We start from the raw sequence: 14,858 nt of genomic DNA, 5'->3' as shown, positions 1-14,858 counted from the left end.
TGTTCCTGGGTGAATTGAATATATATATATATACATGGAAAGAAAATCTTGATGCCTACTTTACAACACAAACACCCCCACTTAATTCATAAGGATTGTAGAATTAAATCTAAGGAACAGATACTAAAGCTGTAGGAAAATAAACCATAGGTGATCATCTTTATGACATTGGAAGTAAATAGTAATTTCTTAAATGGGATATAAAAAGCACAAATGCCATAGAGCAAAAAAATTGAGAAATTGGCTCAAATTGAAATTAAGAACTTATATTTGTCAAAAGACACCATTAATAATGTGAAACGGTGAAAAGACAAGCCAGAGTGAGAAAAGATATTTGCAGTGCATGTATCTGATGAAGGAATCCTATCCAGAATATATAAAGAGCTTCCACAGGTTGGGTGTGGTGGCTTATGCCTGTAATCCTAGCACTTTGGGTGGCTGAGGTCTGAGGATCGCTTGAACCCAGGAGCTTGAGACCAGCCTGGGCCACAGGGTAAGACCTCATCTCTACAAAAAACAAACAAACAAACAAAAAAAACAAAAGAATGGTGGTGTACACCTGTAGTCCCAGCTACTTGGGAGGCTGAGATGGGAGGATTGCTTGAGCCCAGGAGGTCAAGGTTGTAGTAAGCTGTGATGGCACCATTGCACCCTAGCCTGAGTGGCAGAATGCGACCCTGTCTCAAGAAAAAGAAAGAAAGAAAGAAATAAGAACTTCTACAAATCAATAAGGAAAAGACAATCCAATAGAAAAATATGTTAAAAACATGAACTACATTGTACAAAAAGGGATATCCAGATGGTCCAAAAACCCGTGAAAAGGCACTCACCCTTAAAAGCACCTCATGAGTCTTCAGGGAAATGAAAATTAAAAACCACAATGTAATACTCCCCCGACCCCCATCACCACACTCACTGTAATGACTAAAAATCTTACAATACCAGTTGTTGTCTGCAAGCCTATGGAGCAACCACTCTCTCGTGTTGTGCTGGTGGGAATGTAAGTCAACAAACTTTGAAATCCTGTGGCAGTGTCCATTAAAGCAAGCACCCACATACCCAGTGAGCCAGAAATTCCATGCCTAGCTATTTGCTGAACAGAAATGGATGCATTAAGTTCACCAGGACATGAACAAAGATGTTCGTCATAGTTTTATTCATAACAGCTCGGAACTGAAAACCACCCTGGTGTTCATTATCAGTAGAATGGAGAATTAAATAATAAAAGTATAATAGATAATAAATGTATAAATAAGCGTAAATAAATTCACACGACCGAGACTAGACAGCAACAAAAAACTTGCTATTGCTACATGCAGAAACATGTTTGAATATCACAAACATAACATTTGGGGGTTTTCCCAGACACAAGAGAGGAACTACTTTATAATTCTACGTATTTAAACCTCAAAACCAGGGCATACTAATCTGTGTCAGCAGAGGTTAAGATAGTAGCTACCACTGTGGGAGGGGAGAGGACACAAGGTATGCAGATAATGTTCCTTTTCTTAATTGAAGTGCTGAATGAAGGTGGAAATTTACCGAATCTGTTTACTTGTAATCTGTGTACTTTTCTGTTTACATTCCACCTCATTAAGAAACCATTATGGAAGTCATCTTCCTTCTGTACCCTTGCTCCATTCTGTTGCCCTCTTCCTTCTTCATGCCCTTATAGAGCTGCTGCTTTTTTGTTTGTTTGTTTTATTTTGAAGTAATCTTAAATTTACAGAAAAGTTGCAAAATATTAAAAATAGCTCCTATACACTATTCAACCAAATTCTCCAGTTGTTAACACTTTACTACATTTGATTTATCAGTCTTTCTCTCTATATATACTAATGTATTTTTTCCTGAATCATTTGATAACAAAATTGTAGATGTGATTCTTCATCATCCTTTTATGCCCTTGTGCAAAACAAGGGTCCTTTCCTATATGAACACAGTACAATTGTCAAAATCAGGAAATTGATCTTTATCTGATATTACCATTGAATCCACAGATCCATTCAAAGTTTGCTTATGACATTACTGCTTTAATAATGTCATCAACTGTGCAGAGGCAATGCTGTGTTCTTCCTACAGCATTTGTATCAGGGGGCTCACAATGCTGACTTGTCCCACTCTTGTATCACATGGTTAAGATGGTGTCTGCTGGATCTCTCCATGTAGCGCTCCTTAGTCCTTCCTGTAGATCTGAGTTTCCATCTGGTATTATTTTCCTTGCCCTGGAGGATGTCCATAGCTTTGACTGTATTACAGGTCTTCTGTCAATGAATTCTCTCAGTCTTGTCTAACTGTCTTCATTTCAACCTTGTTTTAAAAGGATATTTTTGCTAGATAAGTATCTTTTTGGTTGAAGCTTTTTTGCTTTCAGCACTTTGATGATACCATTCAATTGTTTCTGCCTCCATTGTTCCTGGTGAGAAGTTGGTAATGATTCTTATACTTGTTCCCCTGTAAGTAATGCTCTACCTCCCAGCAAACCCGGCTGCTTTCAGAATTTTCTTAGGTTTTCAGAACTGTGTATCTGAATGTTGTTATTCTTTCTGTTTATCATGATTTGAGTTGAGACTTCTGGATATGTAAATTGGTGTTTTTCATCAAATTTGCGATGTTTTGGCCATTATTTCTTCACATATTTGTTCTGCCTCAATTTTACACCTTTTCATTTGAGACTCCGATTATGTATGTGTTAGATTGTGTGATACTATTCCACAAGGCTCTCAGGCTCTACTCACTTTCCTTCAGCCTTTTTTCCTTGTGATCTTCAGATAATGTTTATTGATCTGTCTTCATGTTTATCGACTCTTCTACTATCTCCAATCTGCTATTAAACCTTCCAGTGAATTTTTCATTTCAATTATTATACTTTTTAGTTTTAAAATTTGCATCTGGATACCATTTTGGGGCTGAGATTTCCTAGATACTCACTGATTAAGACTATTTCTTACTTTAATTATTTGGACATATTTATAATAGCTACATTAAAGTCTGCTAAACCCAACATCTGGATCATTTTAGATTGAGTTACTGTTCTATAGTCTGCTTTATTCTTGCCTGGGCATCACATTTTCCTATTTCCTTATATACCTGGTGATTTTTTTAAAAAGTTGAATATTGGATTTTGTGGCTAATATATTGTGAAACTCAAAATTGTGTTAACTTCCTCTGAAGAATGTTGATTATTGTTTTAGTAGGCAATTTAATTATTGGCAGATGACTTTGAACTTCCTTACTTGGGGTTCATGTTTTGTTACTGCAGATGCACGGAACATCCAAAATGTTTCCTAAGCCTCTCTAATTTGGCATGACTCAGTTCTTCCCTATGTACGTGCAGCTTAGTTGTCAGTCGAGGACTTGCAGAGCTCCTGTGTGGGGTTCTGGGACCCCTGCGTGCACAGCTCCCTCTTCTCCGACGCTTGGCTCCACACATGCCCACTGCTCCCGCTGCTCCTCACCATCATCTCCACCTCTTCAGCTCCACATGACCTCCATGCCCTGCCCAGAGTCCGATGCTGTGTGCCACAGTCAGAAAACTCTGTCGGGGAGCACGGAGCAATTGTGGGGCTCACCTCCTAAGCATCCCTTCCCACAAGGATCTGAGTCTTGCGCTCCCTGAAAACAGTGGCCTCATGTACTTTGTCCAGATTCATGGTTATTTCTGGTGGGAGGGCTAGTCTGGTAAAATGCCTAGAAGTGGAAGTCACAAGTGATTTTGGCTGGAGAAGGTGATGCTTGTTTCCACATCCAATTTGTCCATGCCCTCCTTGACCTACTCCAACCCAGCCTCTGGCGTTACTCTGCCTGGAGACTTCTCGACCCAGCTTCCATGACACTCTTCTCTCCTGGATTTATCCCTGCCCCTTTACTTGCTTTTTCTTTGTCTCCTTAATCAACCCTTCCTCAAACCATCTCCTTGATGCTGCATCCCTCAGAGACCCCTTATGAGCCCTTTTCTCTCCTCCTGTGACACTCACTAGGCTGCAATTCAATCCCTCCTTCTACTGATCGTTCTCCAGCCTGTGCCTTCAACTCTTCTCTTTATCCTGGCCTCTAGGCCATATTTTCACTGATACTGCAGGTAGTGGATATTTAGGAGGCCCTTAAACATTACACTCCCTAATTGCAATTTAATATCTTTACCCCATACCTGTTACTCCTTTTCATTTTCCCTTTATCCTGCCACCTAAGCTAGAAAAGTAGGAGAGGCCCATGCAGCCCCAGCCCCTCCACACTCACTTCTCACTTGCAGTGGGCCACCAAGTCCTGATTCTGAAATATTATTCCAAATAGATTCCCTCTAGCCCCCAGCTAATGCATGATAGCTCCTGTTAGCATGGATAGTGGCCACAAAGGTGAGGTTGCTACATACGGAGTTTCCAGGGTATGGTAAAACAGTAGTTACGCCTGGACTCCCAGCAATTTCTCTCTGGGGTCTGGGGGAAGTGTTAGGGAGGGGGAAGGTGAGGAGGGTTTAGAAGATCCCTTGGAGCTTGTGGAGGGGACCAGCACCTACCCAATTCCTGCAGAGGCCTACACTCCTGGTAGGAGGCTCTGACGGAGAGCCACTGGGTAGAAACCTAACTGGGTGGGAGGCAGGAGCTGTCCATTGCCCTCCAGGCTCTAGGGGCTGTGGTAGCATGAGGGGCACCCCAGGCTGGAGGCTGACCCCATAATCAGGGCTACTTCAGGCTCTGCCTGAGTCCGCTGGCTGTCCTGCGGCTGGTCCCTGTGAGGGTCTGGGCCCACTGGCCAGCCTGCTGAGACCACAGCCAAAGTCCTTCCTCCAGGTATGTGGCAGATGTCCTGGCCAGGCCAGAGACTGAGGGGCATTTAGAGAGGGGCCACAGAAAAAAAGACCAAGGCCACAGCCCAACCTGGCTGCATTCACCTGAAGGGCACCATGTGCCCATACACTTCATGGGCCATTTGTCCTTGCCTCCCTGGGAGTCCCCTCTTGTGACCATTCTTTATCAGAGTCCCTAAGTCTCAGTGGCCTGCCAGGCTGGGGATGTGGAGGTGGGACATGGGGGCAGGGACTGGGAAAAGGGGTAGGAGGGCTGTGTTCATTGCGCCAAGCTTCTGTGGAGGCTACAGAGGAGGGCCAAGTGCAGGCAGGAGCCCAGTAGGGCAAACGTGCCCCCAGTCTGGGGCCACTCCACACTAGGGGCCTCAGGTTCTACCACCGTCCCCTCCTCCATCCACTGGCTTTCCAGGGTTACCAGGACTCCAGGACCAAGGGAGCATCTAGCAACCAAGGGATGAGTGTCAGAGTGGGAGACCCTGCACTCCAGGCAGCTGGGGTCATCTCCCAGAAAGGACCCCAAGGGCGGCGCCTGCTTCAGAGTCAACCGAGGGGAATCCCTGAAGGACAGAGGGAGTGCGTACGACACTCTCCAGGGGGAGAAAATGCAGCTTTAAGATGTGCTGCCTCCCACTCCATTCTACCCACACCATCATTTCTGGTGGGGGAGGCAGTGGAACTCAGAGCGTAGGAGTCACCTCTCTGGGAGGAAGGCCCCATGAGCTGCAAGCGCTGTTTGCATCATCTTGACCCCTGTGCAATTAGAACAGAGTTGCATTTGCAGGTGATTTCTTGCCGCCCCCAGGCCTGGCCAGGACCAGGGGTAGGGGGAGGCATGCTGGCATAAAGCTGATGATAGCAGGCCTTGGATGCCAGCCAGCCTCCTACCTCCTTCCCTACTGCTGTTTGTCTTCAGGCAAGTTACTTAACCATTCAGGGCCCCAGTGTCCTCATTTGCAAAGTGCTGCTGGTAATAACATGTCTGGCATACAGGAAGCACTCAAGAAATGCTGGCTCTGACTGTAATCGCCCTGGCTATTTTCTGCTTGCTGTTGCCTGACACCTGTAAGTATGTCCATGCGTGTAGCTTTCCATAATTACGGTGGCTGTGTACAAACTGCATTATATTTGGCGTCCCCCACGCAGAAGGCTCTGTATCCACGGAGCTTTCTCCCTTCCCACTTGTCACGTGGCCCCACATCTCCATCCACTCGCTCCGTTGTTTCTGCCAGGCCAGTCCCCTGCGGGGGGCGATTTGGGTTGTTTCCAGTTTTCTCGGTTATAAATAGCACTGCTGTGCATATCTTTATTACAAATTCCTTCTTTCCTCTGAAACCCTGAATAACTGAGCCCACAGGGCATCCAGTACCCAGCGCAGGCTGTCTTACAAAACCCATGGCGCTTCCTGGCCTGCTCCACCGGCATTGCATTGGGTCCTGCAGATGTGCCTCAGGGAGGGGAGAAATCTGAGTGGCCCTCGTTCTCCATTGCTCAGAGCTGCAGGGCAGCCTCAGCACTGGCCCTTCTTGAACCTGCACGGATGCTTGACATCATCTAAGTTCACAGACATGGGACAAAACTAAGCAAAAACAAAAGAGAAAAACACCCTACCAGTGTTTCTGAACTTGCTGTGCCTTTAAATGTGAAAAGCTCTCCTTGGTATCTGGGGCCAGAGAGGCTGGGTCCCTGGGTGGCTGCAGAGCGGGCCCTGGCGGTGGAGAGGCCCAGTTTCATCTTCTTGTCAGGGTTTCCCCCCTGCCTTTTTTGTTGTTGTTGTCGCTGTTGTCGTTGAGACGGAGTCTCATTCTGTCGCCCAGGCTGGAGTGGAGTGGCACCATCTCAGCTCACCGCAACCTCCGTCCCCCGGATTCAAACGATTCTCCTGCGTCAGCCTCCCGAGTAGCTGGGATTACAGGCGCCCACCACCATGCCTGACTAATTTTTGTATTTTTAGTAGAGACAGGGTTTCGCCATGTTGGCCAGGCTGGCCTCAAACACCTGGCCTCAGGTGACCCGCCCGCCTCGGCCTCCCAAAGTGCTGGGATTATAGGCGTGAACCACTGCGCCCAGCCAATCTTTATTTCTTTATTTTATGTTGCCTCTTTTATACCTATTTTTTGGCTTGTTTTTTGTTGCTGACCAGACTTGTCAGGTTTGTCTATTTTACTCTTTAAAATTTTTTTTTAAAGATCTAGCAGTTTGTATTACTGATTAGTTGTGGCACTGATTGTTTTTCTTTCATTAATTTCTGTTTGGCATTATCACACTCATCCCTTCACCTTTCTTGGGGTTGTTTTGCTCTTCATGTCTAGCTTCTTGAGTGGTAAGCCTTAGTTTATTTTCAGTCTTGTCTGCTTTGTGATAAGGGCACGATGGCCTGTGACATCTCCTCCGAACGTGGCTTTGGCCAGGCTTGTAACACAGAGATCATGGCACTGCATTCCAGCCTGGGCGTGTTTGTTTCTAAGTTTCATCTCTGTAGTCTCCGCGTTGTGTCATGTAAATTTCCTGCTGAATGGATTTATTTGGCTTTCCTTTAGTTGCTTCTTTTTAATTTTATTGCAGTGATTCCTGCTTTTGTAGAATTTTTTTTTTTTCCAATTTCCTTTGTCTCCTAGTACTTAGTCTATTGCTAAGGCTCTTCCATGTGACTGAGAAAAGTATATTCTCCATATGGCATATGAACATACATTTCATGTCATTTTAAAGTTGAGGTATACTTTACATACATAATTGCATGCAACTTACATGTAAATTACATTTACATAAAACACACTGATTTTAAGGGTACAGTTTGCCAGGTTTTTGACAAATGTACACCCTTGTGTAGCCACAAAAAATATACAGAACATTTTAACATCCCAGAAAATTCCCTTGGGCTCCTCCAAGTCAATCCCGGCACCACCCCAACCTTCTGCCGAGACAGCCACTTTTCTGATTTCTAGAACCATAGATTAGTTCTAGAATGTGTAGAAATGGAATTATGCAATGTGTATTCTTTGTGTCTGGCTTCTTTGGTTCAGCCTCATGTCTGAGCAATTTATCCATGTTGTTGAGTGTACTAGTAGTTATTCTTTTTAATTTATATATGCCAATTTGTTTACCTGCATTCCTGTTTATGGACATTAATACATTGTTTCCAGTTTCACCTACTGTGAGTAAAGCTACTATAAATGCTCTTGTTTTCTTTCTTTGTTTTTTTTTCCTTTTTTTTTTTTTTTTTTTTTTTTTTTGAGATAGAGTCTTGCTCTGTCACCCAGGCTGGAGTGCAGTGGTGCAATCTTGGTTCACTGCAACCTCTGCCTCCCAGGTTCAAGCGATTCTTGTGCCTCAGCGTCCTGGGTAGCTGAGATTACAGGTGTGTACCACCACGCCAGGCTAACTTTTAAACTTTTAGTAGAGATGGGGTTTCACCATGTTGGCCAGGTTGGTCTTGAACACCTGACCTCAGGCGATCCGCCTGCCTCAGCCTCCCAAAGTGTTGAGATTACAGGTGTGAGCCACTGCACCCGGCCTCTTTTTCTTTTCCTGATATATGTTTTTACTTTTTTGGGGTAAAAGCCTAAGAGGAATTGCCGGGTCATAGGGAAGGTATTTGTTTAGCTTTATAATAAACTGTCAAACAGTTCTCCAAAGTGGCTGTCCCGTATTTATGCACATTCTCTTTTATAGTGTTTTGCATCTGTCAACAATAGTAACCCTAACAGCAGTTAGATATTAGCTCCTATCACAAGGCAGAACCCAGAAACAGCTGTCTTATGCTCCCTGGACTTTGGTTCCTTAGCAGCGAGGGCCAGAGAATGAGTGAGGCACTGCATGGACGAGGCGGCAAAAACCACATTTTCCCCAGCGTCCTTCTCCACTTCTTCAGTCATAGACACCCCACAGCCCAGCCTCCCTTGCAGCTAAATGAAATCACGTGATTCAGCTGTCAGTGGGGTCATGTAGCAGAAAGTTGACCAGTGCGCACCATTCCCCCTCCCTTTCTCTATCCTGCTGCTGGGAACATGGATGTGACAGCTAAATCTCCATGTCAGAGCTCCAGGAAGAGGGCCAACGCGAGATGCAGGAGCAGAAAACTGGAGGCAGCTTGGTTCCTAAGGGCTTTGCGATCACCCCAGGTGCCACCCCTGATGCTTAGGGGAAAGGCTGCCTTGCATTAGCCCTGGCTGGTGCACACAGGCCTGTGTCCATGCTGGGAACTCCAGGCTGGTAGCCAGGCTTCCTGCTTTAGCACAGACTTTGTGCCTGCAGGTGGACGCTACACAAGGTGGGATGGAAGGGGCATGAGTGCAGAGTCTTCTGACACATGCTAGGAGGCCATTTCCATGATGACAAATCCCTGGTGTCCACTACAGGGAAGGAGGATCTGGGAGCCACTTACAGGCCATCTGGGACCTGCTTCTGTCAGCCTAACTACTCCTGGCTGCTGGATATACCTGGGGGCCTGGCTGGGCTGGGACAGTGCCTGGACTTCTAGTGCCTAGGGCCTGAGGCAACTCCAGGAGGATGGAGGTGACACCAATGAGGACAGCTAAGGTGGGGTCAGTCAGGAAGGGTTCACCTCACCTGGCAGCCAGACAGTGCCAGGGGTGCTCCAGGGAACCCCAGCCAGCAGGGGGGTGGCCCAGAGCCTCAGCCTGGCAGCAGACTTAGCAGGGGTTGCTCTCGCTTCCCTCCCTTTGCCCAAGGGCACAGTATCTCTGGGACAGGTGCTGGTGTCCACTTTATGCTTGGATGCCTGGTGAAAAGGGAGGAAGTCTAGGGGGTTCTCACCCTGTGTTCTCGGGCTGTGCCTCTGAGCCAGGCCTGCGGACACTGCTTCCGGCCAGGGCCGCACTGGTTAGTTGGCTTTATCACTTTGCTTGTTAGTCATCAAGGTGGTTCCAGATCCCTTGGAGGACTCAGGCGAATCTGCCAATAAGCCACTGACAAAATGCCCTTGCGGGGTCTGACTGCTTCAGCCTCTTTCCCACCCTCTTCATTCCCTAAACACACCAGCTAGTGCCTGCCACAGGGCCTTTGCATGGCAGCCTCTTCTGCCAACACCCTGCCCTTTTCCTCTCAAGGGTAGCCTCTCTGTGTCATTCAGACTTCAGCTTAGACATCACCTCCTCAGAAAGGTCTTCCGTGGACTTCCACTCTGAAGTTGCCACCCTATCACTCTGCAGCACACCACTTTGTTTTAATCTACATACAACATTGGTACTAGATGCATCCTTGTTGCTTGTTATCAAGCTCTGCAAAGGCAGAAGTCTTGTCCATCTCATTCCCTGATGTGACTGAGTGCCTGGGCAGAGACGGGCACACAGTAACCGCACAAAGAAGGCTGGTGGACACCCTTGAGCAGAACACAGTGGTTAAAGGAACCAGCCACAAAGTCAGGCAGATTGAGATGCCAATACTAAACTAGCTGTCTGACCTGAGGCCAGTTAGAGTCTGTGTCTCGATTTCCTCATTTGTAAAAGGGAGGTAATGATAATGCTATGAAGTTTATTCAAAATGGTGGATGTTGGACTTTTAGAATGGTTTCGGGCATGTGGTGAGTGAATTGTAAACTGTAGCTATGGCCTTCATCATCACCATCACTATCGCCACTATCATCGTCACCATCACCATCCCCACCACCACCACCATCAGCAGCATCACGATCACCACCACCACCACCACCATCATCGTCACCAACACCATCATTATCATTATCATCACCACGATCACCACCACCATTACCACCGCCATCATCGTCACCAACACCTTCATTATCATTACCATCACCACCACCATTGACACCACCACCACTGACACCACAACTATTACCACCGCCATCACTACCGACCACCACCAGCAGCACCATTACCATCATTATCATAACCACCACCACCATCGCCATCCCCACCACCATTACCATCATAACCATCACCATCACCACCACCATTACCACCACCATCATGGTCACCAACACCATCATTACCATTATCATCACCACCATCACCACCACCATTGACACCACCACCACTGACACAACTATCACCACCGCCATCACTACCAACCACCACCACCAGCACCATTACCATCATTATCATAACCACCACCACCATCGCCATCCCCACCACCACCATCATCACCATCACCATTATCACCACCATCATGGTCACCAACACCATCATTATCATTATCATCACCACCATCACCACCACCATTGACACCACCACCACTGACACCACAACTATCACCACCACCATCACTACCAACCACCACCACCTGCACCATTACCATCATTATCATAACCACCACCACCATCGCCATCCCCACCACCATTACCATCACCACCACCATCATCACCACCACCATCACCACCACCATCACCAACACCATCATTATCATCACCACTATCACCACCACAACCACCATTGACACCACCGTTGACACCACCACCATCATAATCACCACCACCACCACCATCGCTATCATCACCACCATCACTACTACCACCACCATCACCATCATTACCATCATTATAATCACCATCACCACCATAGCCACTCCATGTGCTTGCCACTGTGTCCTGTAAGGAGTGCCATGTCAAGGGCCAGATGATGGGAGATGGATGGACTAGGGTCTTCCTGCTCTGGGAACCACAGCCTGCTCTCCCTGGTGGATGGCTGGGCCTGAGAGAGGAAGTGTGGTGACACCCTCCCACATGACAGCAGTCCCTGGAGGTGAGGGGGACAGGGAAGGCGTGGCTTTCTTTGGGATAATGAACCCCATGTGCAGCACTTTTGGCTCTGCAGATGTGATGCTTGTTGCCATGGTGACTGTCCTAACAATAACCTCCCAGAACTGATATTCCCCACACCCTCCCCAGCTGCCACCTGGGAGGGAGAGCCCTCCTCGTTTACGAAAGCAAGCTTGAAAGGACAAGGTGGGAGGCAGAGATGACACAGGGGTGGGGGTGAAAGTGGGCCCTTCCTGAAGGTAGGGGTGAGAAGAGGGGGAAGTCTGGGCCTCTCTGACCAGAGCCAAAACCAGTTGAGAGGGCTTCTGGAATCTGGGACCAGAGGTCATGGCTGGAAGACTTTCTCCCTTCTAGCCATTTCCCTCTGCTAGGGAGAAGCCCTCTGGGTCTGAGGGTGGGGAGTGGGTTGTTTTTTGAGTGTCTGTGTGGGGTCAGGCTGTCTGGGTAGGGACATTCTGGCTGCCTCTGATAGCCCAGTCCTTCCCCACTGTCTGGTGCCCAATCATGCCAACTTTCCTGTGCTCGCCAGGGTAGCTCCACTTCATATCTCTAATACTTCAGCTCGGAGGAGGGACTGCCTGGGGGTCCCAGGTGCTAACAGGTACAAAAGACGGGGAGAAGTACAGGATACAATGAATCTCAAATTGCATCTCTTAGTGACCCCACATTCTTGTGTAACCCTGGTCCTGGGCAACTTCTCAACTTTTGAAAGATGACCTCAGCCGGGTGCAGTGGCTCATGCCTGTAACCCCAGGACTTTGGGAGGCCGAGGTGGGTGGATCACCTGAGGTCAGGAGTTTGAGACCAGCCTGGCCCATATAGCAAACCCCATCTCTACTAAAAATACAAAAATTAGGGTGGCGGGTGCCTGTAATCCCAGCTACTCGGGAGGCCGAGGCAGGAGAATTGCTTGAACCCAGGAGATGGAGGTTGCAGTGAGCTGAGACTGTGCCACTGCACTCCAGCCTGGGCAACAGAGTGAGACTCCATGTCAAAAAACAAAACAAAAAACAAAAACCAAGAAAGATGACCTTATAAAAGACTACCGAGTGTGCTGCCGTGTCCACCACTCAGGGCTCCAGGAAGCCGTGTAAGTGTGGGTCTGTTTGTATGGATGTGTTTGTTGGTATGTGTGTGTTTGTGTGTGTGTGTGTGTGTGTGTAAGGCAAAGGAGGTTTTATGGGACACTGGGGTTTGAGTCATAGTCATTCCATGGCTGTGTGACTGTGGGTAAATTACTGTACCTCTCTGTCTCTCCGTTATCCCATCTAGTAAAATGGGGATAATAATAGTACATGCTTAATAGGATTGTTTCAGAATTAAATGAGATAGTACATGTAAACTGCACAATCAGTGTCAGCTGTCATTAGGATGCCAGCACCACTTTATCATCTCCTGAACATGCCGGTAGGAGTGTGTGTGGTTTCATAGTAGCCTGGAAAGAGTCCAACTTACAGAGGGGTGCAATTTTCTTTTGTTTGTCTTGTTATTTGTATTCTTTTTCTTGAGACAGGGTCTTGCTCTGTCACCCAGGCTGGAGTGCAGTGGCTTGATCTCAGCTAACTGCAACCTCTACCTCCCAGGTAGAAACGATTCTCATTTGGGATTATAGGCAATGGGCCACCACACCCGGCTAATTTTTGTATTTTTAGTAGAGCCGGGGTTTCACCATGTTGGCCAGGCTGCTCTCAAACTCCTGACCTCAGGTGATCCACCCACCTTGGCCTCCCAAAGTGCTGGGATTACAGGCGTGAGCCACTGTGCTTGGCTTGTTATTTGTATTCTATTGTGTGGCCCTACCTCGTCTTTCCAGAGCTCAGAAAGGGAAAGTGCGGATGCTTCCAGCAGGTGCTGGAAGAAACTCCTGTGGGGTTAAACACAACGCCAAGAACAAACCTCAGACTTGGCCTCCAGTCCTTTCTCGAGTCCATGCCAGTCTGTCTGTTAGGATGGCCCAGGGTTCTCTGAGTCCAAGTCTGACATGGATGGGGTCTCCCTTCCTGCTATGGTCCTGCTGAAGTCAAGGTCAGGATCCCTCTGCCTCCTCAGCTGGGGACTTCCCCAGGTGGCCCAGCATTTGCCTTTGGCCTGAGACTTTCTTGTCCTCTAGTGTCTTCTGGGTGCAGGTGGGTCGATGGCAGGGACTTGTTGCCGTGTGGTCTACTAATTGCCCAGCAGTCCTATGCCAAATGCATCCTGGCCCAGAAGGGCCCTGGCTGCCGGCACTCAGAATCCCTTTATCCCCTCCCTTATCCACACAACATTTATTGTGGCTTCTGGGGCTTGCTCTGGGCTGGCCACGAGGTGAGAGGGATAAGCAGGATAGGCCCAGAATTGGTCCTTGGGGAGCAGTAAGGAGGTCATGTCAGGGCAGCAGCGTGACCCAAATCCAGAGCTGGCTGCTGGAAACCCCCTCCTCAGAGCCTGCCCAGGATAGACCCTGTCAGAGGAGAGTGTGGGGTTGCTGGAGCCCAGTGGTCTAAAGTCCTGGTTCTGGTTCTGGACAGCAGCCCTGGTGCCAGGCCTCAGGGAAGGCTGTTTTATGGGAAACCGGGTCGGCCCTGCCTCCTGCCTGCTTCCCTGCACTCTCCTCCTCCTTGGCCTCCAGGACGGCTTTCAAGAGGGGGTTGGGGTGTGTGGGCTCTCTTCCTCTAGGCAAAAGCAGGGGGCAGACAGGTGGACCATGCTGGAAAAGGGGAGAATGTGTACCCTTACCTGAGCAGGGTGGTTATGAGCTCTCAGGCCCCCCAAATTGCTGATGGAGCAGCCCCTGTTTCCCTGGCTCAGGGTCCCTTGGCCTGGACTCCGAATGTCGCCTCCTGGGACCTCCATTCCAGACACCCCAGCAACCGTTCTCTGGAGAAGTGAGGGGGAAGGGAGGGGCTGGGACCAAGGTGAGGGAGCAGGCCCCACCCCTTCACTTTCTCATGCTAGTGTCCCAGTGTGTATGTCCGGCCTTCTGGGCGGCTCCTCCTGGCCAGGCAGCCTTTGTGACATGTGTGGCTGATGGAGACTGGGCAGGAGGGATCTGGCAGCATCTCTTCCTGAGGGTGTGAGGAATGAGTCCTGTGGAGGGCAGCACATGAGCCCTCGGCCTCCATGTGGGCCCCAGTCCCCTCCTGCTGTCAGGCTAGATGGGCCTTCGAGGGAGAGAGGAGGCTGCGTTCATTATGTGCACTCTTCTGTGTTATGTGAGAGCGAGGGGTCGCCAGCAGCAAGTGGCCTGCTTGCGCGAGGTGCGGGCGTGGTGCGGGTACAGAATGAAGGCGTCAGTACAGGGCGCGGGTGTGTGTGCGGGGTGCGGGGGCGGGCAGAGGC

The 14,858-nt window shown here is 48.4% G+C and overlaps 1 protein-coding gene across 1 annotated transcript in view; it reads left to right on the top strand.

Annotated features, from left to right (window-relative positions):
* The first annotated feature begins 14,243 nt into the window (after positions 1-14,243).
* The window catches only part of CAMK2B (calcium/calmodulin-dependent protein kinase II beta), a 107,391-nt gene continuing 106,776 nt past the window's right edge, over positions 14,244-14,858 (top strand). Inside the window, exon 1 of the mRNA XM_011983244.1 lies at positions 14,244-14,404. Within this exon, the coding sequence (XP_011838634.1) occupies positions 14,271-14,404 (134 nt within the window). The 5' untranslated portion in view covers positions 14,244-14,270. The remainder of the gene's footprint in view (positions 14,405-14,858) is intronic.

Source organism: Mandrillus leucophaeus, unplaced genomic scaffold (genome assembly GCF_000951045.1).
Source record: "Mandrillus leucophaeus isolate KB7577 unplaced genomic scaffold, Mleu.le_1.0 Scaffold248, whole genome shotgun sequence".
NCBI lineage: Eukaryota > Metazoa > Chordata > Mammalia > Primates > Cercopithecidae > Mandrillus > Mandrillus leucophaeus.
The sequence above is the reverse complement of the archived record's forward strand: the minus strand, read 5'-3'. Positions and strand labels throughout refer to the sequence as shown.